At 40.8% G+C, this 27,879-nt stretch overlaps 1 protein-coding gene and 1 pseudogene across 1 annotated transcript; both read right to left on the bottom strand.

Annotated features, from left to right (window-relative positions):
• Nucleotides 1–1,789: 1,789 nt before the first annotated feature.
• LOC114107487 (olfactory receptor 7E24-like) lies at nt 1,790–7,327 on the bottom strand. The gene is made up of 2 exons (XM_071601531.1): nt 7,299–7,327; nt 1,790–2,723 (listed from the first exon to the last, which is right to left on the bottom strand). Exons 1-2 carry the CDS (start codon nt 7,325–7,327, stop codon nt 1,790–1,792), a joined length of 963 nt encoding a protein of 320 aa, XP_071457632.1.
• Nucleotides 7,328–10,594: 3,267 nt separating this feature from the next.
• On the bottom strand, nt 10,595–27,818 carry LOC114107651 (olfactory receptor 7E24-like; annotated as a pseudogene).
• Between the last annotated feature and the right edge of the window lie 61 nt (nt 27,819–27,879).

Raw genomic sequence — 27,879 nt, 5'->3', positions numbered from 1 at the left:
ACAGTAACAACCTGCCTTTGTTGCATAAAGAGGAATCCAGCAAACAGTGTAAAAACTACACTGTAAATTCCTGGATGTGATGCACTAATCTTTTTCACTGTTTTCCAACCATCAGAATATTTTAAGCTGAATCCAGAGGTCTGAGCTACAGGCACCTCTCTGGTTATCTTAGATCTTTCAAGTTTCCCAAAGAGTAATGACCTGCTTATCTCCTATTCAGATAAGAGGACTATTTACCAGAATGCTAGAGAATGAAGCAGCTTCATGGGTCTCCTGGAGTTGGGAAAATGGGAGGTCTGTGGTGGATTACTTGGCCCACTTGACCATAGACCTTTGTCCCCTCTCAGCCATTCTTCCTGAACTGGTGAAACTGATGCTACTCGCTGCTTTGTCCTGGTATCTACCAGAAATCTGAAAGGGAAGTGCAGAGGAAAGGGGTCCCAACCTGCAGACACAGGAAAGTGAAACACAGGGTTGATTGTGGAGGGGACAACCTTCCAGCACTTTCCTGCTCAGATGTCATGTGAGTCAAACTCACAGTGCATTTCACACATGCCTTGTTATTTGACCAAAACTCCTAGCACAGTTACTAAAAACTCTGATCCTCTCTATCCTGTCAAATAAAATATCATGACACTTATACCTTGGTGAAGATTTTGCAGATGAATTAAATAATCTACAAATAGCACACAGTTCAGCACCTGACACTCAGGGATCTCTCATGGAAGGATCACATGTTTGTGTGCTATCCACAACCAGGTCCACCTCCTCCTCATCACCTTCATAAAGGTGATAAGGACAGCATGAAGGAGCACATTCCCTCCATGTGGATGACAGTGTGTGGTAAGAAGGATCAAGGTGGGAGGAGAGGAAAACTGTAGTGAGATTGCCACCATGCTCACCACCGCTGTGGATATCACACACATGCCTCAATTCTCAGTCCCCGAGACTGACACTTTGCAGTGCTCTCCCCTCTGGGCAGCCACACTGCATGTTGGTCCTTCCTCCATCCTCACCTCCCTCAGCAGTTACCTATTTACACTGGCTCAGGTGATCGTGACTAAGGAGAGGGGATTCCACATGGCTGGTACCCAGGTGCCTTCCACCTCATCTTTAGGGCTGACTCTGTGCATGCTCAGGTAGGGAATTCCTAATAGACACAACCAGGGTTAGAAGAAACACAGGATGGGGCCTACCTGACTTGAGCCATCAATCTGAAATGCTGGAGGCACGGGATGCTCATTGACTATGGTGTGACCTTGGAGGCTCAATGCATACAACTTCTGACTGGCCAAGAGGTGAACCTATCACAGACTCTAAGATGTCCTAATAATGATTTGCTAGGAAGAAGGGTAAAAAATGAACATCAGCTAATGTCACTTAAGCATTTTTTAAACAGAAATAGAAGTCCATTTGTACTATTGATTTCTTTAATTGTGTTTTAAACATAGTGGTTTATAGAGTCCACTTTCATTATGGAAATTTTAAGTTACAAATACTTGCAATCATTAATTACCATTGCCAATTGCATATCTCAGGGGCATTAAATATTGACAGAGTTGTGAAACAATCACTATCAATTATCTCCAATATTTTTTATCTCACCAAAGTAAAATTTGTTCCCAATGTGAAAACTTCCAAACATCCTTTCACAACATGAGTTCCAACCATTCTACTATAAAATTGGTGAGAAATTAGACCCAGGGGCATACAGATAGAACCATGTATTTAGCTTTTCTGCATTTTCCAACACATATTGCAACTAGACACCACCAGGTGTGAGATTAGATCATCCTGCTTGCAGCCTCCTCAGGGCCCTTTTAATGTCCCTGTTCCTCAGGCTGTAGATGAAAGGATTCAGCATGGGGGTGACCACAGTGTACATCACTGAGGCCACTGCACCATTTCTGGGAGAATGTGACACAGCTGATCCAAGGTACACCCCTGAGGCTGTTCCAAAAAATAAGCAGACAACTGCCAGTTGAGAGCCACAGGTGGAGAAGGCTTTGTACTTCCCACCTGAGGATCGGATCCTCAGAATGGAGGAAATAATTTTGTAGTAAGAGAAAAGGATCCCTGAGATGGGAAAAAGGCTATATATGGCAGCAAGTAAATATTTCACAATGTTATCAGAGAAGGTGTTCAAGCAGGAAAGATTCAGAAGTTGAGAAGTGTCACAGAAGAAATTAGAAATTTCCACATCCTTGAAGCTGGTAATTTTTAAAATCATCAAACTGTGCAGCAGGGAGTCCAAAAGACTCAGCAAGAAAGACACCAAAACTAAGAAGCCACAGAGGTGAGGGCTCATAATAACTGAATACTGCAGGGGGTAATAGATGGCCACAAACTGGTCATAGGCCATCACAGTCAGAAGCATATCATCCATACAGACAAAAATGGCAAAAAGAGACATCTGTGTCAGGAAACCCATGTAGGAGATGACTCTGCTGTGAGTCTGGATGTTCACCAGCATCTTTGGGACTGTGGTAGAGATGAAACCGATGTCAGCCAAGGACAGGTTGGAGAGGAAGAAGTACATGGGGGTGTGGAGGTGGGGGTCAGATCTGACCGCTAGTATGAGCAGGTTCCCAAGCACTGTGACCAGGTACATGGACAGGAACAGTCCAAAGAGGATGGGCTGCAGGTCTGGATCCTCGGAAAGGCTCAGGAGTTGGAATTCAGAGACACCTGTTAGATTTTGTGTGTCTATTTTGCTTGGATATCTTTCGAAAAAGCAATGAGGGTGAGAAAAGGAAAATAACAAAATAAGCACCCATCACTCTGTGTACTTTCGATTCAGGCAGGCACAAGGAAGGTTCTCACACTTAGGTCTGTGCACCTTCAATAATAATGCTCAGTAGTGAAACACCCAGCCTCTGCACACTCTTTCATTTCCCTTTATCCCTCATCCAATCCTCTTTCCATACTCACCTTAGAGATATTGAACTGAGCAATGTTTGAAGTCCAGGACCCGAGGAAAGAAATTCATGATCACAATGAAATATGTGTTATTGTTTAAGGAAAAAAAATAGTTAATGAGGAATGAACTTCCTTTAAGGGAAATTAAAAACAGTTTGATATACCTTATTTTATTTTTAGGCCTTTGGACAAAGTTCTTAGACAAGATTTTTACAATTGTGCAAGGACTGATTTTCCTGAATACTAGAGCAAGGGTGAGGGATCCTGACCAGAGAGCAGCATGTGCTCTTTTACTGCAAGAGGTCTCATCATTCTTTCCACTTCTCATTGGCCTCCTGTGTGGATTTGTATTTTTTTCTTTAAAAATGATAGAATATAAACTAAACATCTTTGTCATTGTAAACTTAAAATTTGAATAAATATGAATGATTCAGTGCACAATATCAATAGTAGCACTGACCACAAATGTGGCAATAGTGTGCCCTGTACAAGTCATAAATATCATAAGCTGTAAGAAGTTGTTTAGTCAGGTTTTTCATTTCTGTGACCAAAAGACCTGACAAGAACAATTTAGAGGAGGAAAAGTTTATTTGGGGCTCACGGTCTTAGTCCATCAATGGCCTAGTCCATTCCCTAGTTCTGCCCGAGGTGAGTCAGAACATCATGGCAGAAGTGTGTACAGCTGGAATGGGTCACCCAGAAAGTGGAGAGAGTGTTTTCTCAACAAGAACAAAATAGAAACTCCAAAGGCATGCCCATCAGGACCCACCTCCTCCAGCCACACTCTATCTGCCTTCAGTCACCACCCAGTTAATTCCTATTAGGGAATGAATATACTGATTAGGTGAAGCCTCACATAACTCAAACATTTCGTCTCTAAATTTTCTTGCAGTGTCTTACACATGAGCTCTTGGAGGACACATGATGTAACATCAACTCCTCTGAAGAGTTTAATTTTATGCAGGTTTATTTGAATCAACCCACATAATATCAATAAAATATCTGCTATGTAAAATAACTCTTCACTCTTTTTCTTTTCTTTGACTCTCTACTCCATCTGGCCTGCTTAAACTGTTTCATGGATTTGTGATCTCAAAACATCAAGTTTGTAATTTTAAGATTTAACCCAAAGAAAGCCCCAGAGCTCAGCCTTTCATGCAACCACTTCATTTCCTCTTCATGGACTGTCTGTTCATTCCTGATTAAGTGGCTTGAAATTCCTTTATTTCAGCCACATGAGGGAAACAGGTTCATTCATTGTAAGTTCTCAATGTAATTAAATTGTAAAACAATGAAAAAATAATAATAAACAGTCAAGGAAATAGTAAATACTCTTGGGAATTGCCAAATTGTAAATAATTACCTACCTTTTATAGTTGTTTGAAAATTTATTTCTAATTCTTTCCAATTGCATACCTAGCACTTTTGTCTCATTTGTTAATATACACACTTTTGGATATTTTAGATAATCCATATTTCACAATGTCAGACCAACACCAATTTAATCAGCATATCTGCATGTGAAGTCTTCAGATATCCTTACACCAGAATTGGAATCCACTGAATAACAACCTCCTGGCATTTAGAACATGCTCTTTGAATGTTGGAAATTATAATAGTCATAATACTCACGACCTCTGTTAAAGCCCAGAAATTCAATAATACTTGTCTCAGGACTAGCATTGGATAGAGACTGAATCATTATCTACAAAACATGAGGCTTAGTATCTCTGCCTGATTTCATTCTCTTGCAAATCTGTCTCCAAACACATCTTCTGTCATGAAGTGAGAAGGTATAATTTTCTGTTGGTTTTTCCATGTCAGTATTATCTACCATAGAGTTTCCTTTACAAAATTGCCTTAAAACTACCCAAAGCTCATCTAAGCAGTCTGCAACACCATAGTTATTGCCCCTGCAATGTACTAGGTTACATTAATTCCATCTGTGAAGTACATTCCTCTTCTTCAAAGTCTTTATCTGATGCAAAGTGTTACCTGAAGAAAGGACACCATTTAATGGGAAAGTTTATTAATATGTCAAATATTTCAAAATGCTTTTGCCTCTCACCAGGTCACACAAGTAAGAGTGCCTATGTAATACGTTGGCCAGGAATAGTTGAATGGTTTCCAATGTACAAATATACTATTAATGACCAACATTTATGTCACTATGAGGACAGTCAATATCACCTACATCTTCTCAAATATGTATCATAAATATGAGGCTAAACACTAACTAGCAATACTTTGTCCTTCAAGACTCCTGAGGAAATTTCAACTTCTGTAGGGAATGCTATTTCCTCTGGCTGTAGCAGCAGAGCTGGTGCCTGAACTGGAGTCAGGAAGGCAGCATTTCAGACCCACATCCCACCTGCCAGTGTGTGCACAGTGTGCGAATCTCTCCTCCTCTCCCTGTTCACTGCTTAAGGAAAATACAGATTATAACACCATCTCCACAACATGTGCAGCATCAAAGAGAAATTGGAAACCCAATAAATATTGGATCACTCAATAAAAATTGTGATTTAATATAAGATTCCATTCTTATGGAAGAAAGCCATTGTCAAGGGCACTGGAGGCTGGAAGGAGGTGAAACTCTGTCCTGTGCCTCAGTGGAAGGCTGCAGCATTAAGTGCCCCTTCAGTTCTGCCTCATTGCCTTTCTTCAAACCCATGAAAATCTCTGCCATGATGTCTCAAAATTTGTCTACTGTGGATAGTATTAAATAAAAAACAATATGTGGATGCTAGTTCACTAAGGCAAGGGTCACTAGGGAAGAATAGTGTTACCTTAGAGTAGGCAGAGAGAAGGGATATGGGGATAGGAAAGATAGTGGAATGAAGCAGACATTACTGAGTGTATATAGTGACTGCATGACTAATGTGATTCTGCAACATGTACACTAAGAAAAATCAGAAATTATATCCCATCTATGTATGATATATCAAAGTGCAGAAATGCATTCTACTGTCATGTGTAACTAATTAAAACAAATTTTAAAATCTTTTAAAAATAATAAGAAAAAAGGGTCTCTATGTCCAAAGCATGGACATAGAAAGACACTATTTTACTTTGTCTCTACTCTCACAGACAATTCTAATAGGAGGGTCAGAAATAAATATCCCATTCAGAAATAGGAAAACTGTCACTCCAGGTCACAGGATGTATGAATCGAGTGGCATGCAGATCAACCTAGTCATTACTAACAGTAATAACAATATCCAGGTTTTATTCTTCCCAGATTTTATTTATATATGCCATATTTTTCACATGAGATCAATAAGTATCTACTTAATTCTGACTCACTGCAGTTGCATCAACTAGAAATCATCTCGAGAGGACAAGGCTAAATTGAGAAACATTAGTAACACTAGTGACCTCTTTATACACTGACACTGACACATTAAATATTTTTATTCATTCCCAGCAGACAGTTTTCAGCATAAGTCTACAGTTCTTAACCACGGGTCTATTACAAAAATGTTTCCAGCTGCATGAGCAGGGATGAAAACAAGACCTGAATTTAGGTCTGCTTTGAGATTGAGCGGGCTGTTTTCCAGCATGGAGGGGTATGTGGTGAGCTCATGGAGGTTCTGGAGGGGGCTCAAGAGTGGATCTGTGCTGAATGATCATCAGCCTCCCCTACTGTGACCTCTCAGTGACCTGTGGCTGTTCTTCCATAGTTCATACAGCAGGTGCCCCCCATTGCTCTGCCCTGTGATCCCCAGGAATCCCACAAGGAAGAGCACAGGGGACAAAGCTCTCTTTCTTCAGTGACACGGAAGAGGAATGGCTTGCTAATGGGACAGGCTTCCAGGATCATTGTGTGGTGCCCTGTGTCCATGGTCAGACAGCCCAACACAAACAAGGCTGTGCTCTTTCATACTAACAAAGGAGTATAAGTTACATAAGTAAAACACATTTCTTCATTTTCTATAAAATAATAATGTGGACACATATAACTAAAGTGAGATGGTGCACATGAAATGAAACAATTGACACAGAGCACATTGCTCAACCCTGAGCCTGGGAAGCCCTGCACCTCAGTTCATGGTTCTCTGGCTTTTGTCCTCCTCCTCCTCATCCTCATCACCACCACTATAGTCCCTTCATAGAGCTTAGGAAACACTTTTGAGGACCCATTTTGTGCTGCTGTGTGTGAGATTTCTGTGTGAGTTAGGACCAGTGTGGGTGGAGAGCACATTTTGAATAAGATTTCTTATCTCCCCACCAGAAACAAAAGCTTGAACCCCACAACCCCAAGGTTGAAGCTGCATGCTGGTGCCCTCCCACCTGGCTACTCTGTGGTGAGTGTCCTCATGCTGATGTAACACTACTTCCCCAGTCCTTCCCACATCCAAGGCCCCCTCTGCACTTACTCGGTCATGATGCTTCCCTGCAGGGTCATGACCAAGAAGTGCAGGTCCTGAGACCCTACCAAGTGTGGAGCCCAGGAAAGGAGCAACTCTGTCCACAGGAACAGATCATGTGTTCAGGAGCTTTCTGATGCAGACACCCCAGGAGGAGAGACAGCTACACAGGTCACTGGACGATGCCATCAACTGAAGGACTACAAGCACAGGCTGAGTGAGGACTATTATATGACCTTGGAAGATCAATACAGAGATTATAATTAGACTAATTGGTCCATGATATCTCAATCTCCAAGGACTTCCCATCATTAATGGGGAAGACAAAGAAAATCCACTTCCACATGAATTTTAAACCGCAAAACTAATGATGAGCTCAGCTGTTTGTTCAATTTACTACTTTCATTTCTATAATTTTAAAGGTACATCTGTTTTCAAGGCCCATTCTTTTTTAAATTTTTATTTGTTTTAATTAGTTACACATGACAGTACAAGGTCCATTCTTATTAGGGTAGAATACAAATAGCAAAAATTGCCATGAGAACCAAACTAAGTATACCCTTCAGTGGCATTTACTTTGTCACTATGGGGGTTTTTGTATGCTTGTTTTTAAAGTTTTGGGGGAATTGTTGATAGACCTTTATTTTATTTATTTAAATGCAGTGCTAAGAATTGAACCCAGTGCCTCACTCATACTAGGCAAGTGTTCTACTGCTGAGCCAAAGCCCCAGGCCCTATTTCTTTTCTTTTCTTTTTTTAACTTTAACATTCAGTCATCAGGAAAATAGTGAATCTATTGAAGAATACAATTGTCAATGGACACTGCAGCATTGGAATTAGGTAAAACTCTAAAGTGTGTCTAAGACCAAGCTCTAAGTGTCTCCTGTTACTCCTCTTTGTACCTAACTTGTTTGTCATAGGCTTGTGAACATCTCTGCCATTGTCCATGAACAACTGAATGATGTATATGCTGTGAAGGGGAAGTATGGGGCTCATGTGTAAATGACACAGACACAAACAAGAGGTACTCAATCTTGTCGCTGCCTCTGAGGGACATTCCTTAGTAAGATGAAGGTACAGAGAGAGCAGCAGTGTGTTGAAACTCCACTGAGTATGGCCAAGACCTGTGCACAGAGCAGGGTCTATCCAATGATTAAAACTTTTTTACTTTTTATTTTTTTAACTCCTTGTGCCAAACATGGTATGGACTCTTTGATATCAGAAGTTAAAGAGTTGGTCATTCTTCACAAATATACATCATATAACTAAAGAGGGGTATTTTGGAAATGTGAAACCAGTAAATTTAGGTTACAAGATATTTTAATAGTATGAAGATTAGCATTTCCATATTATTAATAACTATCTAGGTCATATTTGCCCATATTTTATACCTTCTCCTATATTAATCATGTAGGGAGCACAAGTTTGCTCATTAATCTGGATTCAGTGACATTGTATCAACTAGAAATCACCTTGGATGACATTGCTGAGTAACAGAGACACTAACAACCTGCCCCAAGTTTAACAAAGAACCAGCTGAGACAACAGAAAATGAAATCAAATCATGAATCTCAGTGTGAGATGCCAATCTTTTCACTGTTTTCCATCCATCACAATATTTTAAGCTGAATCCAGAGGTCTTAGCTGCAGGCACCTACCAAATACAGCCTTAACCTCTTCCAAGTCCCTGAGTAGTCATGAAATCATGACATGCTTTGCTTCCTCCCAAGAAGAGGCCTGATTCCCAGAATTCAGGAGGATGTGGCAGCTGCAAGGGTGTCCTGCAGAGGGGGACACAGGGAACTCTGGGATGGTTGATTTGTGCCCTCTTAATCTTAGAACTTTGTCTCATTTAAGCCACTTTTCCAGAATTAGTTAAAGTGTTAGTCCTGGGATCTACTGGAAATCCTATGTGAAGGGTATAGAAAAATAGAGTCCCATTCTGAAGGGACAGAAAAATGAAACAGGGTTGCTTGTGAAAGGGACAATCTGCCAGCTCTGTCCTGCCAAGATGCTATGTGTCACAAATCCACAGTGCATTTCACACATAGTTTCAGTTATTTGACTTAAACTGCTAGCCCAAGTTACAAAAATATCTGATCCTCTCTACTCTGTCAAATACAATAACCTGGCACTTATAACTTGGTGAAGATTTTGCAGAAGAATTTAAGAATCTACAAATAGTGCACAGTTCAGCGCCTGGCACTCAGGGATCTCTCATGGAAGGATCATATGTTTGTATGTGGTACTCATCCAGGTCCACCTCCTCCTCATCACCTTCATAAAGGTGCTAAGGTCAGTGTGAAGGAGCACATTCCCTCCATGTGGACGACAGTGTGTGGTAAGAATGATCAGTGAGGGAGGAAAGGAAAACTGTAGTGAGATTTCCACCATGCTCTCTACCACCGTGGATGTCACACACATGCCTCGACTCTCAGTCCCCATGACTGACACTGTGCAGTGCTCTCCCCTCTGGGCAGCCACACTGCATGTTGGTCCTTCCTCCATCCTCACCTCCCTCAGCAGTTACCTATTTACACTGGCTCAGGTGGTCATGACTTAGGAGAGTGGATTCCATATGGCTGGTACCCAGTCACCTCCCACCTCATCTTTAGGGTTGACACCTGTGCACGCTCAGGTAGGGGCTTCCTAAGACACAACCAGGGTGAGAAGAAACACAGGATGGGGCCCACCTGACTGGAGACATCAAGCTGAAATGCTGGAGGCACAGGCTGCTCATTGACTGTGGTATGACCTTGGAGGTTAAAAGCATAAAATTCGTTACTTGGAGGTTAAAAGCATAAAATTCCTTAGACCCACAGGTGGAGAAGGCTTTGTACTTCCCACCTGAAGAGCATATCACAAGCTCTACAGTGTCATGAAAGAAAGATGAATATCAACTAATGTTTTTCAGCAATTCTTAGTAAAAAAGAAGTTCTCTGTACTATTGATTTCTTTCAATTGTTTTCTTTTTTAACAGGAGCTTCTTAGGTTGCTTTCATTATGCTAAATTTAAATTATAAAAACTTGTCACTATTATCATTGTTAAATGTATAGCTTAGTGGCATTAAAAATAGACAGTTGTAAAACAATCACAATTATTTATCTCCATCATTCTTATCTTACCCAAGTAAAACCTTGTTGCTGGTGTGAAAAAAACTAAATATCCCTTCCCAACATAAGATCCAACCATTATACTACAAAAATTGACGAGAAAATAGCATACAGGGTATAATGACAGGTCCAGGCATCAACTCTTGCTGCATTTGCAGCATGCATTGACACCAGAGATCACAGTCCTGAGGTCAGAGTGCCCTACTATGCAGCCTCCTCAGGGCACTTTTAATGTCCCTGTTCCTCAGGCTGTAGATGAAAGGGTTCAGCATGGGGGTGACCACAGTGAACATCACTGAGGCCATCACAACATTTTTGGGAATATGTGATGCAGCTGATCCAAGGTACACTGCAGAGGCTGTTCCTAAAAATAAGCCAACAACTTCCAGGTGAGAGCCACAGGTGGAGAAGGCTTTGCACTTCCCATCTGAAGAAGGGATCCTCAGAATGGAGAAAATAATTTTATAGTAAGAGAAAAAGATCCCTGAGAGAGGAAACAGGCCATAGATGGCTGCAAGAAAATACTTGGCAATGTTATTAGAGAAGGTGTCAGAACAAGAAAGATTCAGGAGTTGAGAAGGGTCACAGAAGAAACTAGAAATTTCCACATGCTTGAAACTGGTAATTTGTAAGATCATCAAATTGTGCAGCTGAGAATCCAAGAGACACAGAAAAAAAGGACCCCAAAACTAAGAAGCCACAGAGGCGAGGGCTCATAATGACCTGATAATGCAGTGGGTGGCAGATGGCCACAAACCGGTCATAGGCCATTACAGTCAGAAGCATATAATCCATATTACCAAGAAGGAGAAAAAGAGACATCTGTGTCAGGCAGCCCCCATAGGAGATGACTCTGCTGTGAGTTTGGATGTTCACAATCATGTTTGGGACCGTGGTGGAGATGAAACCAATGTCAGTGAGGGACAGGTTGGAGAGGAAGAAGTACATGGGGGTATGGATATGGGGGTCAGAGCTGATGGTCAGGATGATGAGCAGGTTCCCAAGCACTGTGACCAGGTACATGGACAGGAACAGTCCAAAGAGGGTGGGCTGCAGGTCTGGATTCTCTGAGAGTCCCATGAGATAGAATTTAGAGAGACATATTTGATTTTTTGCTTGCATATTTCTTGGGCACCTTTTGAAACAAACAAAGAAGTTTTGAAACAGAAAAACATAAAACAGGTACCACACATTCTATAAACAATATAATTCAAATATGAATCAGCAAGGTGCTCACACTTTAGGTCCATACATCTTCAATAATAATGTTTGGCAGTGAAATACCCAGTCTTCACCCAGTCTCCTTTATCATTACTTCCTCCATCATTCACCCTCTTTCTATACTCACCTTGGAGATACTGAATTGAGCAATATTAGAAATCCAGGAGCAAAGGAGAGAAGAAGTTTGTGATCACAATGAAATTTAGCTTACTGTTTAAGAAAAAATCAGATAATAAGTAATGGCCTTTCTATAAGGAAAATTAAGAAGCAGTTTGATATACCTCATTTTGTTCTAAGGCTTTTGGACAAAAACCTTTGAGAAGATATTACAGACTGTAAGGACTGCTTTTAATGGCCACTAAATTAAAGTTAATGCAGCATAACCAGAATGCATTATGTTCCAATTGTCTGCAAGATTTCTCATCATTCTTGATCTTCTCATTTGCTTCTGTTGTGGATTTGTTTATTCCCCCAAAATAATATAATATGAAATAAGTAGCTTATTTGTTCCCACTGGATAGTTTTCAGCACAGGTCGACAGGGCTTAATACAAGTATATCTTACAAATATTTCCAGTTTCATGAGTAGGAATGAAAATAACACCTGACCTTAGGTTTGCTTTGAGAGTGATTGGGCTGTTTTCAAGCATGGAGGAGCATGTGGTGAGCTCCAAGGAGGTCCTGGAGGGGGCCCAATGTATGACCTATGCTGAATGATTCTGAGCCTCCCCTACTGTGACATCTCCTGTGACTTGTGACCATTCTTCCATGGTGCATGTAGCAGGTGCCGCTATTTTTCTTCCCTTATCCCCAGGAATCCCACAAGGAAGAGCACCGTGGGCAAGGCTCTCTTTCTGCAATGACAGGGAGTGAAATGGCTGATTGGCTTGCTCATGGGACAGCCTGCCAGGATCCTCCTGTGATGTCCTGTGTCCATGGTTAGACAGACCAATATAAGCAGGCTGCTCTCTATTCCACCTAACAAAGCTGAGTTGCATAAATACAATGGTTTTCTTGGTTTACTATACACTAAATTGGGTGTGCATAAGCAGAGTAGGATGCTGTACATGGAATGGAAGAGAGGACAAGAACAGGCTGCTCAGCCCTCAGCCTGGACAACCTGCACCTCAGTTCATGATCTCTGGCTTCTGTCATCAATCACCTCATCATCCCATCACCACAGTCACAGCACTTTCATAATGATTAGGAAATGATTTTAAGGACTGTCAAATTTTGTGCATTTGTGGTTGAGTTTCCTATGGAAAATATAACCAGTTTGGGTAAAAATAAATTTTTAAAAAGATATCTGATACCCTCATCTTAAATAAAAACCAAAACTTCATGAATTCATATACAATTCTGTACTTGCGGGTGTCCTTCCATCTGGCTACTCAAACAGTGATGTTTGTCGTCAAGGTGAGAAAATGTTACTCCCAGTAATCCTTAGCACATTCCAGAGCCCATGCTGCATTTATTGGGTTAGTTGATTCTCTGATGGGTCATGAAACATAAGTGCCCATCCCAATACCCACCCATACCTGGTGCCCAACAAAGGCTAGGTCTGTGCCCAGCATTCCCATGAATATGCTCTCAGCTGGGCGCTTCCTGATGCAGAACCACAGCTGGGGACACAGCCATGCAGTACACTGGACATGAACAATCCACTGAAATACTGCAGGCACAGACTGTGGACTAATATAGGACCTTGGAAGCTCAATACACAGAGCTCACAATGAGACTAATCAGTCCATGCAATGCCCATCTCTAAGGACTTCCTACTATTAATGAAGGAAGATGAAGAAAACAGAGGTCCACTTAAGATTTGGACCCTAGCTATAATTGGGAGGCACCTTATGTTCTCAGTTTACTTTTTTCTCTTTATTAGTATTTAAAGATACATCTCCTTTTAATGTCTAATTCTTATTAGATAAAAATATAAATAACAAAAATCACTATATGAACCATAAGAAGCATACATTTCAGTGACAGGTATTTGTCATTAAGTGTTTTTAATTAAAGCATTTAATTTTAATTAAGCATTCAGTCATTAAATTAATAGTGTTAAATTAATTAAACATTCAGTCATTAAATTAATAGTGTTAATTACTTAAGCATTCAGTCATTAAATTAATAATGTTTAATTAACTGCTCAAATGACTCTGCAGCATTGGAATGATGTGAAACTCTAAAACATGCCTCAGACCAAGCTCTAAGGGTCTGCTGTCACTTCCTCTTGTTCGTACTCTGCTTTTCCTAGTCTCATGGATGTCCCTGCCATTATGCTTGAGTAATTGGAGGTTGTAAATGCTGTTAAGGAGAAGTATGGGGCTCCGGTGTTCATGGCATAGACACAGACAAGATCTGCTCAATCATGTGTCTGACTCTGTGGGACATTCCTGCTGTGGAGGAAGGGACAGAGGACAGCACTGGTGTGCTGAAACCCCTCTGAGCAAGGCCAAGACCTGAGCAAAGAGCAAGAGCTTAACACATTTTGCCCTATTTCATCTCCTGTGTCTAACGTGGTCTATAGGCTCTGAGGAATCAGAAATGAAGGAGAGATGGTCATTTCACCCCAAACATTCAGCATACACCTACATAAGAGGAGTATGAAAATGTAACACTATAGAAATTGAAAACACAACTTTGGATCCAAAGATATTTCAGTTGAATAGTATGAACATTTGCCTTTCCATTTTAATAATAACTATCTAATTTTTGACCATATTTTACATCTTCATCACATATCAACCACATAGAGAGCAAAGTTTTCTATTTAATCTGGATTCAGTGACATTGGATGCACTGGAAATCACCTTGGATCACATTGCTGTTTCAGATACTGTAGCAAACAGCCAGGTGTTGGAGGAAAAAAAATGAGTCCAGCCAACAGCAGCCAAAATTAAATTGTGACTCTGCGCTCTGATAAACTAAACTTTTTCCCTATTTCCAACCATTAGAATATTTTAAGTTGAATCCAGGGGACTTAGCTGCATGTACATTTCTCAAATTCCTGAGTAGTAATGCAGTTCAGACCTGCTTTGTCTCCTCTTCAGATGGAGAGGGCTGGGAACCAGAATGCAGGAGGATGTGGCAGCTTCAAGGATATCTTGGAGTAGCAGAAACAGGGAGGTCTGTGCTGGATTATTTGTGCCTACTTGACCTTAAATTTTTGTCTAATCTCAGCCATTCTTTCAGAAGTGGATCAAGTGACAAACTAACTTCTCTGAATTGGGATCTACCAGAAATCCCAAAGGGAAGTACACATGAAAAGGAAGTCCATCTTGCAGAGAAAGGAAAGTACAACCCACTGCTGTTTTTAAAGGGGACAACCTGCCAGCACTGGTCTGACAAGATGCCATGTGCCTCAAACCCACACTACATTTCAAATGTGGCTTCAGTTGTTCTATCTGAATATTATCGCAATTTATATAAACACCTATACTCTTTCCTGCTGTCTAAAATAAAACTGTGTGACACTTATGCTGTGGGAAGACTTTGCACATGAATTCAAACAAACTACAAATAACACATAGTTTAGCAGTGGCACTCAGTAATTCCCAATAAAAGATCATCCTCATCCTCATCATCTACTTCATAAATCTTTTGAATTGCTTATCACACATTTAAAGGGACACATTTTCTCCTCTTCTGGATGACAGTGTGTGGCAGGAACAGCCAGTGTGGGAATAAGACAAGGCTTTCCATGTGCTTTCTGTTCTGCGCACCACAACCAAGCCTATGAACTCATAGAATCATCACTCATCATCTGGCCCTTGTTCTCCCATCTGGTAAGACAAACTGCATGCTCCTACTGAGGGTGAAGAAATAATGCTGTGGAATGCCTTTCCTCCCCCCTCGCCTCACACAGCAGTTACTGATTCACAATGGGGCTCTGTGGTAGCTCCAAAGCCCTAAGTCCCTGATGCCCTGTGGTCCTCACTTCAGCCTTCGGGTACCAACACAATCTCAGCTAAGAGCTTCCTGATGCAGACGTCTGCAGCAGGAAGATCAATTATGGAGCCCACTGGACTGGAGTCCTCAAGCCGAAGGGCTGGAAGAGGCAAAGACTGATTGTTGACTACTGTGTGAACTTGGCAGCTCAATGCCTAGGGCACCCAGTTTACCAAGTAGTTGAAACATATCAGGAAGAAGAGGAGGAGAAAATAGACATCAATAAATGTTCACAGTTTGTATCAACTACTAACTAGGTTTTTCTCTAATATTAATTTCTTTTTAAAGACTTTTTTCATATTAGTATTCTTATGGTAAATTTAAGCTACAAAAAGTTACAATTTCACTTTCTCAAGTATATAGATGTGCAGCATTAATCACATGTGTATTTTTATGACTCTGACACCATGATCCATCTCCAAAATTTTTCATTTTTCCAAAGTGATATTTGGTTCCAAATGTGAAAAATTCCCAAACATTCCTTCAAACACTAGCTACTAGCATTGAACAAAGAATGTGAGAAACTAATTAGAAAAAAAAATTAAAAAAAGAAGAAAAGGCTCTGCTTTTTTTGGCCTCACACATGTATGCTGAAGAGAGTTCACTCCACAGCCAATCAGAGTCCTGGAAGGGCACAGGCTCAGGAGTTTGGCTGTGGTTACTTGGCAACGACTGGTTCCAAGAGGACCACTACCAAACCATGAGCTCCGCTGTGGATGGTGCTGTGGGGAGACTTGGCTCAACTCTAAGGGCTAGGTTGGGATTGCAGAGGCGGTTTTAGGTGAGGGGGAGGGAAGATGCCTCTGAGGCCCTGGCCTCTGCCAAGGAGAAGCCTTTTGGCTTGGGAACACAGATCCAGGGGCCCTTGAGCTCCTCCACCAGCCTGAGGATAACATGCCTGTGCTTTAGGCAGGGAGGTCTTAATAGATGTAGCTGGCCCAGGTACCAGGTAGGATACAACCTGTGAACAATTTGCAGAAGGCTGTAAATGTGGGCAGCAGATGAGAAGAACAGGTAATAGGCTGAAACCTAGCAGCAAGAAGCCTGAGGCACCAGAAGGAGGACATGTGTGAGAAGTAAGCAAAGTCCAGGTTGCACAGCAGGTGGAAGACCAGGGAGAAAAGATCTCCCTCACTAAGACACCTGGTGGCACTGCCCCTAAACCGCCTCAGCCCTGGGACCTGCAAACTAGGAGGGGCCTGATGCCTAGTCCACCTTGATGAGTAGCCAAATAAAAACTGGGTTCCCATCCACTAAAAAAATAAAAAGAAAAAAGAATGTGAGAAACCAAAAACTAAAGCTCTGATTATTACTATAAGTGCAGATTATAGGACTGAATGTTTAGCTTTGCTGAATTTTCTTACAAACAATGCAACTGGATTCTTCATGTGCTACTAGTGACTGCTTCACAGACATAGTGATTGGGACTGACAGACTGCAAAATGGATTCACAAACTATTTTTATTCTTTCTCACCTGACAGTTTTCAGCATAAATCCCCAGATCTTAACCACTGGTGAATCTCAGGTACATTTAAAAAATCTTCCCACTCTTATGAGTAAGAATGAAATTAAATCTGACCTAAGCTTTGCAGTGAGATGCTGTTTTCAAGTATGGAGGAGCATGTGGGGAGCCCCCAGGAAGGTTCTGGAGGGGTCCAAGAGCGTGATCTATGCTGAATGATTATAAGCCTCCCCTACTGACCTCTCCTGTGACCTGTGGCTGTTCTTACATGGTGCATGCAATAGGCGCCCACACTGCTCTGCCCTGGGATCCCCAGGAATCTCACAAGGAAGAGCCCATGGGCAAGGCTCTCGTTCTGAAGGATACAAAGGCTGTTTGGCCTGCTGATGGGACAGCCTGCCAGGGTTCTCCTGTGATGCCCTGTGTCCATGGTCAGGCAGCCCCGTGCAAACAGGCTGCACTCTTTCCCACCTAACAAAGGAGTACAAGTTACATTTTTTTCTACAAAATAATATGTGGACACATATAACTAAAGTGAGATGGTGCACATGAAATGACATAGAACACGTTGCTCACCCCTGAGCCTGGGAAGCCCTGCACCTCAGTTCATGGTGCTCTGGCCTCTGTCCTCCTCCTCACCATCCTTTTCACCACTACCACAGTCCTTTCATAGAGCTTTGGAAACACAATTGAAGGACCCATTGCACTGTGGTACATCAGAGTTTTGTAGTAAATAGAACCAGTGTTTAGGTCAGTGGGGTCTCTGATAAACTGTGTGATTGTGGCATGCTTGGTGGCTAGGAAGTTTCTGTGCAAAGCTACAGAATACCTGGCTGCTGGTAAACTTCCATGTGAAAGACTTGGGATGCCTGGCTGCTGTAGCAATGTTGCTCATGAGGAAGCTCTGTGTTCAGAGTTTTATCAGTTTGGACCTTGATCTTAGGGACATTAGCTCCTGGGAATAAAGGAACTTGCTTGCTCGATAAGGATAATGTTTCACCAAGCACTGGTACTCCTATCTGTCCTCTTAAGAGTAACTTTAGATAAGGGACTTTCTTGAGAGCTGCAAAAAGCTCCTGACATTGCATATTGAAATGTAACTGCAGAATAAGCAACATTACTGATACTCTAAACAATATGTAGTTATGGCACTCATGACCTAATGTAACCTATTGATATAAATAAATGTGGCCGCTTGGACAAGGGGCCACTTCTTTTCCTGCCTCTACCTCTTGTCTCTGTGTCTCCATTATTATTATTTCTTACACCAGTGTGAGTGGAAAGCACATTATAAATAAGATATATGATATCCCAGTAAAAATAAAAACAAAAATTCACAAACATCATACATGAAACTTATCATCCTGAGATCTTCCCATCTGGATACTCAAAATGGGGATTTGTACTTGTGGTATAAAAACAATACTTTGGATCTTTTTTTCCAGGATCCCAAGGCTCCAATGGCACTTACAAAATTATGCTGCTTCTCTGCTAGCTCATGGCAAAGAAGTACACTTGCCAAGACCCACCCATACCTGGTGTCCATTGAAGGCTCAGACTCTGGGCCCAGCATTCCCATGAATATGCTGGGAGCTTTCTGATATGGAACCACAGCAGGAGACACAGGCATGCAACTCTCTGGCAAGAACCATCCACTGAAGGGCTACAGGCACAGACTGATTGTGGTTTAATATATGACCTTGGAAGCTCAATGCACAGAGCTCACAATTAGACTAATTGGTCCATGCAGTACCCATTTCTAAGGACTTCCTAATGTTAATTCGGGAAGATGAAGAAAAGAAAATGAATGTCCACTTAAGATTTGGACACTAGCTGTAATTAGGAGGAACCTTATGTTATGAATTTACTTCTTCAGTTCTATGTTTTTTAGAGCTTCATAAGCTTCTAGGTCCATTTTTATTAGGGTAAAATATAAAGAACAAAAATTAATATGTGAGCTATAACATTTATATGCTTCAGTGACCTTTATTTGGTCATTAAGCTTTTTTATTAATTAAGAATTCATTAATTAAAGAAACAGTGGGAGTACTGCTCAGAATGATTGTCAAAGCACCATTCCAGCACTGGAATGATGTGGAACTCTGAAACATGTCTCAGACCAAGCTCCAAGGGTCACTTTTCTTCATTCCTCTTTTATTCTCCTAGGCTCATGGATATCACTGTCATTGTTCTTGGTAATTGAAGGTTGTAGATGCTGTTATGGGAAGTATGGGGCTCAGGAGTCCTTGAAACAGATACGAACAAGAAATGTTCTATCTTGTCTCTGGCTCTGTGGGACGTTCCTAAGTAGGAGGAAGGTACTGACAGGAGAGCACCAGAGTGTTGGAACCTCACTGAGCAAGAAAAGAGCAGGATCTGCACACAGAGCAATGGTCTATTCAATATTTATCATCCTTTTACCCTTTTTTATTACCTCTGTGCCTAACATGGTAGAGTTTCTGAGTAATCACAAATGAAAGGTAGATGGTCATTTAACCCCAAATATGCAGCATATACCTACATAAGAGAACTATTAAAATGTAACATATGGAAATTTTAAAACTGTAATTTCAGCTCAAAAAGATATTTCAGTAAATAGGAAGGACAGCACAATGAATGGAACATAACTTTTCTATGTTCATATGTGAATATACCACCAGTGAAACTCAACATCATGCACAACCACAAGAACAGGATCCTAATTAGAATAACTTATACTCCATTTATATATAATGTCAAAATACAACTCTGCTGTCATGAATCTCTAAAAATAACAGATAAAATAATTCACTGAAAAATAGATATTTCAATTGAATAGTATGAAGATTAGCCTTTCCATTATTAATAACTATCTAACATTTTCCCACATTTTACACCTTTATCACATATCAGTTGCACAGGGAACAAACATTTTCTGCTTAATCTGGATTCACTGACATTGTATAAATTAACTATCACCTTGGATGACATTGCTGTTTCAGAGACAAAAGAAGTCTGCCTGAGTTACAGGGGGAAATGAATACAGCCAACAACAGTAAAAATTAAATTGTGAATCTCTGGCTCTGATGCATTAATATTTTTCACTGTTTTCCAACCATCAGAATATTTTAAGCTGAATCCAGGGGTCTAGTCTGCAGGCACATCTCTGATACATCTTCAACCTTCCCAGATTCCTGAGTAGTAATGAAACCCAGACCTGCTTTGTCTCCTCTTAAGATGGAGAGCGCTAATTACCAGAATGGAGGAGGATTTGGCAGCTGCAGAGGTATCCAGCAGAGGGGGAAACAGGGAGGTCTGTGCTGGATTACTTGTGCCCACTCGATAGAAGATCTTAATCTTGTTTCAGCCATATAGGTGAAACTGATACCACTGACTACTCTGTCCTGGGATCTACCAGAAATCTCAAACATAGAAGAAGAAGGGTCCCATCCTGGAAGAACACAGACATAAAACACAGGGGTGCTTATGAAGGGGTCAACCTGCAGCACTGGCCATGTGCCTCAAATCCACAGTGCATTTCACACATGGCTTCAGCTAAGAAGAAGTACATGGGGGTGCGGAGGTGGGAGTCAGAAATGACAGCCAGGATGATGAACAGGGTCCTAAGCACTGAGACCAGGTACATGCACAGGAACAGTCCAAAGAAGAGGGTCTGCAGGACTGGGTCCTCTGGGAGGCTCATAAGTTCGAATCAGAGACACGTGTTAGATTTTGTGCTTGTATACTGCTTGGACAATTTTGACAAGGAAAGAGTGTGTTTCAAAAGAAACACATAAAACAGGCACCCCTCATCCTGGAAATGTTTGAATTCAAGTATGCGCAAGCAAGGTGCTCATGCTTTAGGTCCATCCACTCACAATAATAATTCTCAATAGTGAAAAACCCAGTCTCTACATACTCTTTGAATTTACTTTCTCCATCATTCACCCCTCTTTCCATACTGACTTTAAAGACATTGAACTGAGTAGTGTTAGAAATCCAGGAGCAGAGAAGTGAGAAGGAAGTTTATGATCACTATTAAATATAGCTTACTCTTTTGGAAAAAGTAAGGAATGTGTAATGACCTTCCTTTCAGGGAAATTAAGAAGCAGTTTGATAACCTTATTTTATTTTAAGGCTTTTGGACAGAGTCTTTTGATAAGATATGTAACTCTGTGTGAGGACTGCTTTCCAGTCCTCACAACTAAATCAAGGGTGGTGGATCATAGCCAGAAAGCAGCATGTGCCCCTTTTCTGCAAGGGGTCTCATCATTCTTAGATCTTCTCATTTGCTTCCTGTGTGGATTTGTGATTTTTTCTTAAAAAAAATATGGAGTATAAGGACTGGGGATATAGCCCAGTTGGTAGAGTGCTTGCCTCACATACACTAGGCCATGGGTTCAATCCCCAGCACCACACACACACACACAAAAAAATCACTTGCAAACGTTTTGGGGCTGGGGTTGTGCCTCAACAGTAGAGTGCTCGCCTAGCATGTGTAAGGCGCTGGGTTCAATCTTCAGTACCACATAAAAATAAATAAATAAAATAAAGGTATAAAAAACATATGGAGTATAAAATAAGTATCCTTGTCTTTGGTTAAGTTCAAATATTGTTAAATATGAATGAGTCAGCACAATATCGATTGTAGAACTGTCCATAAATGTCACATTAGTGTGCAATGTACACAGCAATGATTTTAAAATCATAAATTGTAAGATGTTTCAGTCATGCTCACCACCATGGATATCACACACATGCCTCAACTCTCAGTCCTTAAGACTGACACTGTGCAGTGCTCTCTCCTCTGGGCAGCCACACAGCATGTTGGTCCTTCCTCCATCCTCACCTCCCTCAGCAGTAACTTATTTACACTGGCTCAGGTGGTCGTGACTAAGGAGAGTGGATTCCACATGGCTGGTACACAGGTATCCCCCATCTCATCTTTAGAGCTGACATCTGTGTACACTCAGGTAGGGACTTCCTAATAGACACAACCAGGGTGAGAAGAAACACAGGATGGGGCCCACTGAACTGGAGCCATCAAGCAGAAAGGCTGGAGGCACAAGTGTGACCTTGGAGTCTCAAAGCATAGAACAGACTGGCAAAATAGGTGAGCCTCTCACAAACTCTAAGATTGTCCTAACAATGATGGTGGAATAAAAAGTTTGGAAAATGAACATCAAATAATGCTTTTCAGTAATTTTTAGTAAAAAAGAAGCTTTAAAGAAGAGTGAAATTATGGCATTTGCCAGTAAATGGATGGAGCTGGAGAATATCATGCTACGTGAAATAAGACAATCTCACAAAAGCAAAGGCTGAATGTTTTCTCTAATATGTGGATGCTAATTCACAATAAGGTGAGGGGGTGGGGGGAACTAGGGAAGAATAGTGTTACCTTATATTAGGTAGAGGGAAGCGATGGGAGGGAAAGAGAGAGGATGTGGGGATAGGAAAGATAATAGGATGAAACAGATATTATTACTATATGTATATATGTGGCTGCATGACCAATGTGATTCTGCAACATGTACGCTCAGAAAAATGAGAAATTATATCCCATCTATGTATGATCTATCAAAGTGCATAAATGCATTCTACTATCATGTATAACTAATTACAACAAATTAAAAAAATTAAAGAAGTTTGTCAGTAATTAAAACAAATTTTAAAAAAGATTATTTATTTTATTGATTTCCTCTATTTATTCATAGAAAATACTACCTTCTTAAAGCCACATTCATTATGGTCAATTTAAATTAAAAAAAAAGAAAAAACTTGCCATTATTACCATTGTCAAATGCAAAGCTCAGTGACATTAAATATAGGTATAGTTGCCAAAACATCACTATCTTCTATCTCCACCATTCCTTATCTTACAAAAGTGAAACTTCCTTTCCAATGTAAAAAAGTGCCAAACATCCCTTGCCAACAGGAGTTCCAACCATTCTACTGTAAAATTTGGTGAGAAATTAGCATAAGGCACATCTGAACAGGACCAGGTATGTAACTTTGCTGCATTTTCCAACACATATTGCAACCAGTACCATGGAAGCTGGGATTAGATTGCCCTGCTGTGAAGCTTCCAAAGAGCACCTTTGATATCCTTGTTCCTCAGGCTGTAGATAAAGGGGTTCAGCATGGGGGTGACCACAGTATACATCACTGAGGATACCTCATTCTCTCTGGGAGAATGTGATACAGCTGATCCAAAGTACACTGCAGTACCTGTTCCTAAAAATATGCAAAAAACTGCCAGGTGAGAGCCACGGGTGGAGAAGGCTTTGTACTTCTCACCTGAGGGTGAGATCCTCAGAATGGAGGAAATTATTTTATAGTAAGAGAAAATGATCCCTGAGATGGGGAAAAAGCTATATAGGGCAAAAAAGAACATACTTGCCAGTACTAATAGAGTAGGTGTCAGAACAGGAAAGATTCAGAAGTTGAGAAGGGTCACAGAAGAAACTAGAAATTTCCACATCCTTAAAGCTAGTAATTTGTATGATCATCAAATTGTGCAGTTTGAGAGTCCAAGAGACTCAGCAAAAATGATACCAAAATTGAGAAGCCACAGAGGTGAGGGTTCATAATGACTGTATAAGGCAGGGGATGACAGATGGCCACAAACCTGTCATAGGCCATCACAGTCAGAAGCATATAACCCATACAAATAAAAATGGCAAAAAAGGACATCTGTGTCAGACATCCCACATAGGAGACGACATCATTTTGAGTTTGAGTGTTTACAATCATGTTTGGGACTGTGGTGGAGATGAAGCCGATGTCAGCCAAGGACAGGTTGGAGAGGAAGAAGTACATGGGGGTGTGGAGGTGGGGGTCAGAGCTGACAGCCAGGATGATGAGCAGGTTCCCAAGCACTGTGACCAGGTACATGGACAGGAACAGTCCAAAGAGAAGGGGCTGCAGGCCTGGGTCCTCTGAGAGGCTCATGAGATGGAATTCAGAGACACGGGTTAGATTTTGTTCTTGTAGGTAGGTTGGACACCTTTTGAAAAAAAGCAAAAAAGGTGTTAAAAAAGAAATACGTAAAACAGGCTCTCCTCATTCTGGAAATATTTGAATTAAAGTATGCACAAGGAAGGAGCTCACACTTTAGGTCCATACACCTTCAACAATAGCTGTCAGTAGTGAAGCACCCAGTCTCTACATATTCTTTCATTATCACCTTCTCCATCATTCACCCCTCTTCCTATACTCACCTAAGAAACATTGAGCTGAGCAGTGTTAAAAGTCCAGGAGCAGAGAAGAAGTCCATGATCAACCCATATAATTTAAGCCAAATATCTGTTATATAAATGACCCTACTTTTTTTTTCTTTTTCTTGATTCTGTACTCTATCTGGCCTGCCAAAAATGCTTCATAGTTTTTTGATCTCAAACCATCAAGTACATTGTTTATGATCTAGCACCAAGGAAAGCCCCAAAACTCAAGTTTTATTTCCAATCTCAGTCCTTCTTCATGGGTTTTCTGGTCAGCCATTCCTGACACATTGATTTCAATTCTCCTATTTAGGCTACATGAAGTACACTTGGGTTCATTATTTATCATTTCTCTATGTGAAATAATTGGATACAGTACAAAACAGAGTATAACAAGTAAAAATGTAACAACTTCTTGGAAACATCCTCATTTATAAATTGGAGGTAGTAATTAGCTACCTTCTATGATTGTCATGAGGAAATTAAAAAAAAAAACTTTCAAGTGGCATAACTCGTAGTTATCTCCCATTATTAAATCTACCTGTGTATATTTTAGAATATCCATACACAGTGATGTCAGACTAATACCAATTATATCAGCATATCCACATGTGAAGTTCTCAGTGGTTCTTTCTTACATCAGATCTGAAATCCTATGTCTAACAATATCCTGCCATATAGAACACTTCATGAATATTACCTACTCTTATTGTCGATAATACCATTACCTATATTGAAACATATGAATCTGATAATAATTGTGCCAGGACTAAAATTGGATAGACATCTGAAACATTACCTAAGAAATTTGAGTTTTAATATCTCTACCTGATTCCATTTTCCTGCAAACCTGTTCCCCAAACATACTTATTGTTATGAAATGCAGAGGTGTAATTATCTGCTTGTGTTTTCATGTCAGAATCATCTATCAAACACTTTTCTTTCACACGATTACCTAAACATAGGTAAAAAATCATCTAAGTAATATTCAAAACAATGCCCATTGGCTATGAAATGTAAACAAGTTTACATTAACCTGAGCTTTTAATTTCTCAATGAAGTACATTTCTCTTCTGTAAAGTCTTTATCTGATGCAAAGTGATAGAAAGGACATCATTGTTTAATTCAGTAGTATATTAGTATGACAATCATTTCAAAACAGTCTCCCTATCACTTAAATAACAGTGTCTGGATTATATGTTGTCAGGACATGATTGGTTGATTTCCAGTGTAAAATCTGTGTCCAAATTTACTCTTAATGACCTACACTTAGGTACCTACAAGAACAGTCACTATCATCTACATCTTCTCAATCCTAATATGTATCTTGGAAATGCAATTGCACCGTAACTAGGAATATTCTTCCTTGATGACTCCTGAAGAAGTTTGGTCTTGTGCAGGGAACACTATTTACTGAGGCTCTAACAGAAGAGCCAAGGCCTGGGCTGGAGTCAGGCAGGCAACATTTCAGACCTGCATTACCTGCCAGTTTGTGCACAGTGTGTGAATCTCTCCTCCTCTCCTTGCTCACTGCTTAAGGGAAACACAGATTATAACACTATCTCCACAACATGTGCAACATTGAGAACTAAATGAATATTTGGAAATTGTTATTTTAGTAAAAAAATCCCATAATTATGTTAAGTATTAACATTATGGAGTAAAGTCATGGTCAAGGGCACTGGAGGCTGGAATGAAGTGAAACCCTGCCATAGGTCTCAGTGGAAGGTTGCAGTGTTAGGTGCCCCTTCAGCTTCTGCCTTGTTGCTTTTATTCAAATCCATGAAAATCTCTGCCATGATTTCTGAATACTTGCCTACTGTGGATGGAACTAAATAAAAGTGTCCCTATGACCAAAACATGGACACAAATGACACCATTTGAAAAAGTCTATTCCCATGGACACTGCTAGAAGGAATGAAAGGACAGTCAGGAGGCCACAGTCTGTTCATCCAAATTCGTTTTGGTCAATATATGGAAAAGGGTGGGCTGCTTCAATTCTCAACAGACTTGGTCAAGACGTCGCCCTGTGCCAAGCAGAAAATAGGCTCTGGGGTGTAAGAAATAGAAGAAAGGAAGCCATTCCTCCCAAATGCGCAGCACATGCATCTGTAAGGGCAAACATAAAGTGTCCCATGCAGAAACAGGAAAACGGTCACTTCAGGTCACTGGATATATTAGTTGAGTGGAATGAAGATTAACCTATTAGGATTAACAGTACCAATAATATCCAGATTTATTATGCCCTCATTTTATTCCCATATCCCATATTATTCACATAGAATAACCAAGTATCTATTTATCCTTACTCACTGTAGTTGCATCAATGGGAATTAAATTCAGGTGACAGGGCTGAGTCTAGTCACCAGTGAAACCAGGGACTGCTTAACAGACACAATGACTGGGCTGACAGACTCTGAAAAGGATTGATTTAATTATTTTATTCTTTTCCACCTGACAGTGTTCAGTATGGGCCCAGACATTTTCTCTGCTGGTAAATATGAAAATATGAAAAATATGAAAAAATACATTTTAAAAATATTTCCAGTATTTGGGGGGAAATGAAATCAAATCTGACCTTAGTTTTGCTTTGGGATTGAGAGGGCTGTTTTCAAGCATGGAGGAGCATGGAGGGAGTCCCACAGAAGTTCTGGAGGGGCCCCAAGAATTTTATCTAAACTGAATGACCATCAGCCTCCCCTACTGTGACCTCTCCTGTGATGTGTGGATGTCCTTCCATTGTGCATGCACCAGGAAACCCACTGCTCTGCCCTGTGATCCCCAGGAATCTGAAGAGGAAGAGCACCATGGGCAAGGCTCTCTTTCTGCAGTGTCAGGGAATAAGAGTGGCTGGATGACCTGCTGATGGTACAGCCTTCCAGGATTCTCCTGTGATGTCCTGTGTCCATGGCCAGACAGCCCAGTGCAAACATGGCTGCACTTTTCCCCACCTAACAAAGGAGTACAAGTTACAAAAGTATAACACAGTGCTTCATTTTCTATAAAATAATAATAATGTGGACACATATAACTAAAGTAGGATGGTGTTTATGAAAAGGAAAAAAAAGGTAGTTGGTTAGCACCTGATCCTGGGAAGCCCTGCACTTTCTGTCATACTCATCATCATCTTATCACCACCATCACAGTCCTTTCTTAGAAGTTAAGAAACACTTCTGAAGGATTCATTTTGTGCTGTTGTGGGTGATATTTCTGTGAGAATCAGAATCAGTGTGGGTAGAGAGCACAGTTTGGATAAGATTTCTCATCCCCCCCCCAAAAAAAACAAAAGCTTGAACCCCACAACCCCAAGTTGAACATGTATTAGGTGTCCTCCCATGTGGCTACTCTGTGGTGTCTGTCACTTTGCTGAGGTAACACTACTTCCCCACTCCTTCCCACTTCCATGGCCCACTCTGTACTTACTGGGTCACGCTGCTTCCCTGCAGCATCATGACCAAGAAGTGCTGATCCTAAGGCCCTACCAAGTGTGGAGCCGAGGGAAGGAGCAACTGTGTCCACAGGAAGAGATCGTGTCATCAGGAGCTTCCTGATGCAGAAAATCCCAGGAGGAGACACAGCCATGCAGCTCACTGGACAAGAACCATCCACTAAAGGGCAGCAGTCACAGGCTAATTGTGCACTA

Source organism: Marmota flaviventris, chromosome 1 (assembly GCF_047511675.1).
Source record: "Marmota flaviventris isolate mMarFla1 chromosome 1, mMarFla1.hap1, whole genome shotgun sequence".
NCBI classification, from domain to species: domain Eukaryota; kingdom Metazoa; phylum Chordata; class Mammalia; order Rodentia; family Sciuridae; genus Marmota; species Marmota flaviventris.
The sequence above is the reverse complement of the archived record's forward strand: the minus strand, read 5'-3'. Positions and strand labels throughout refer to the sequence as shown.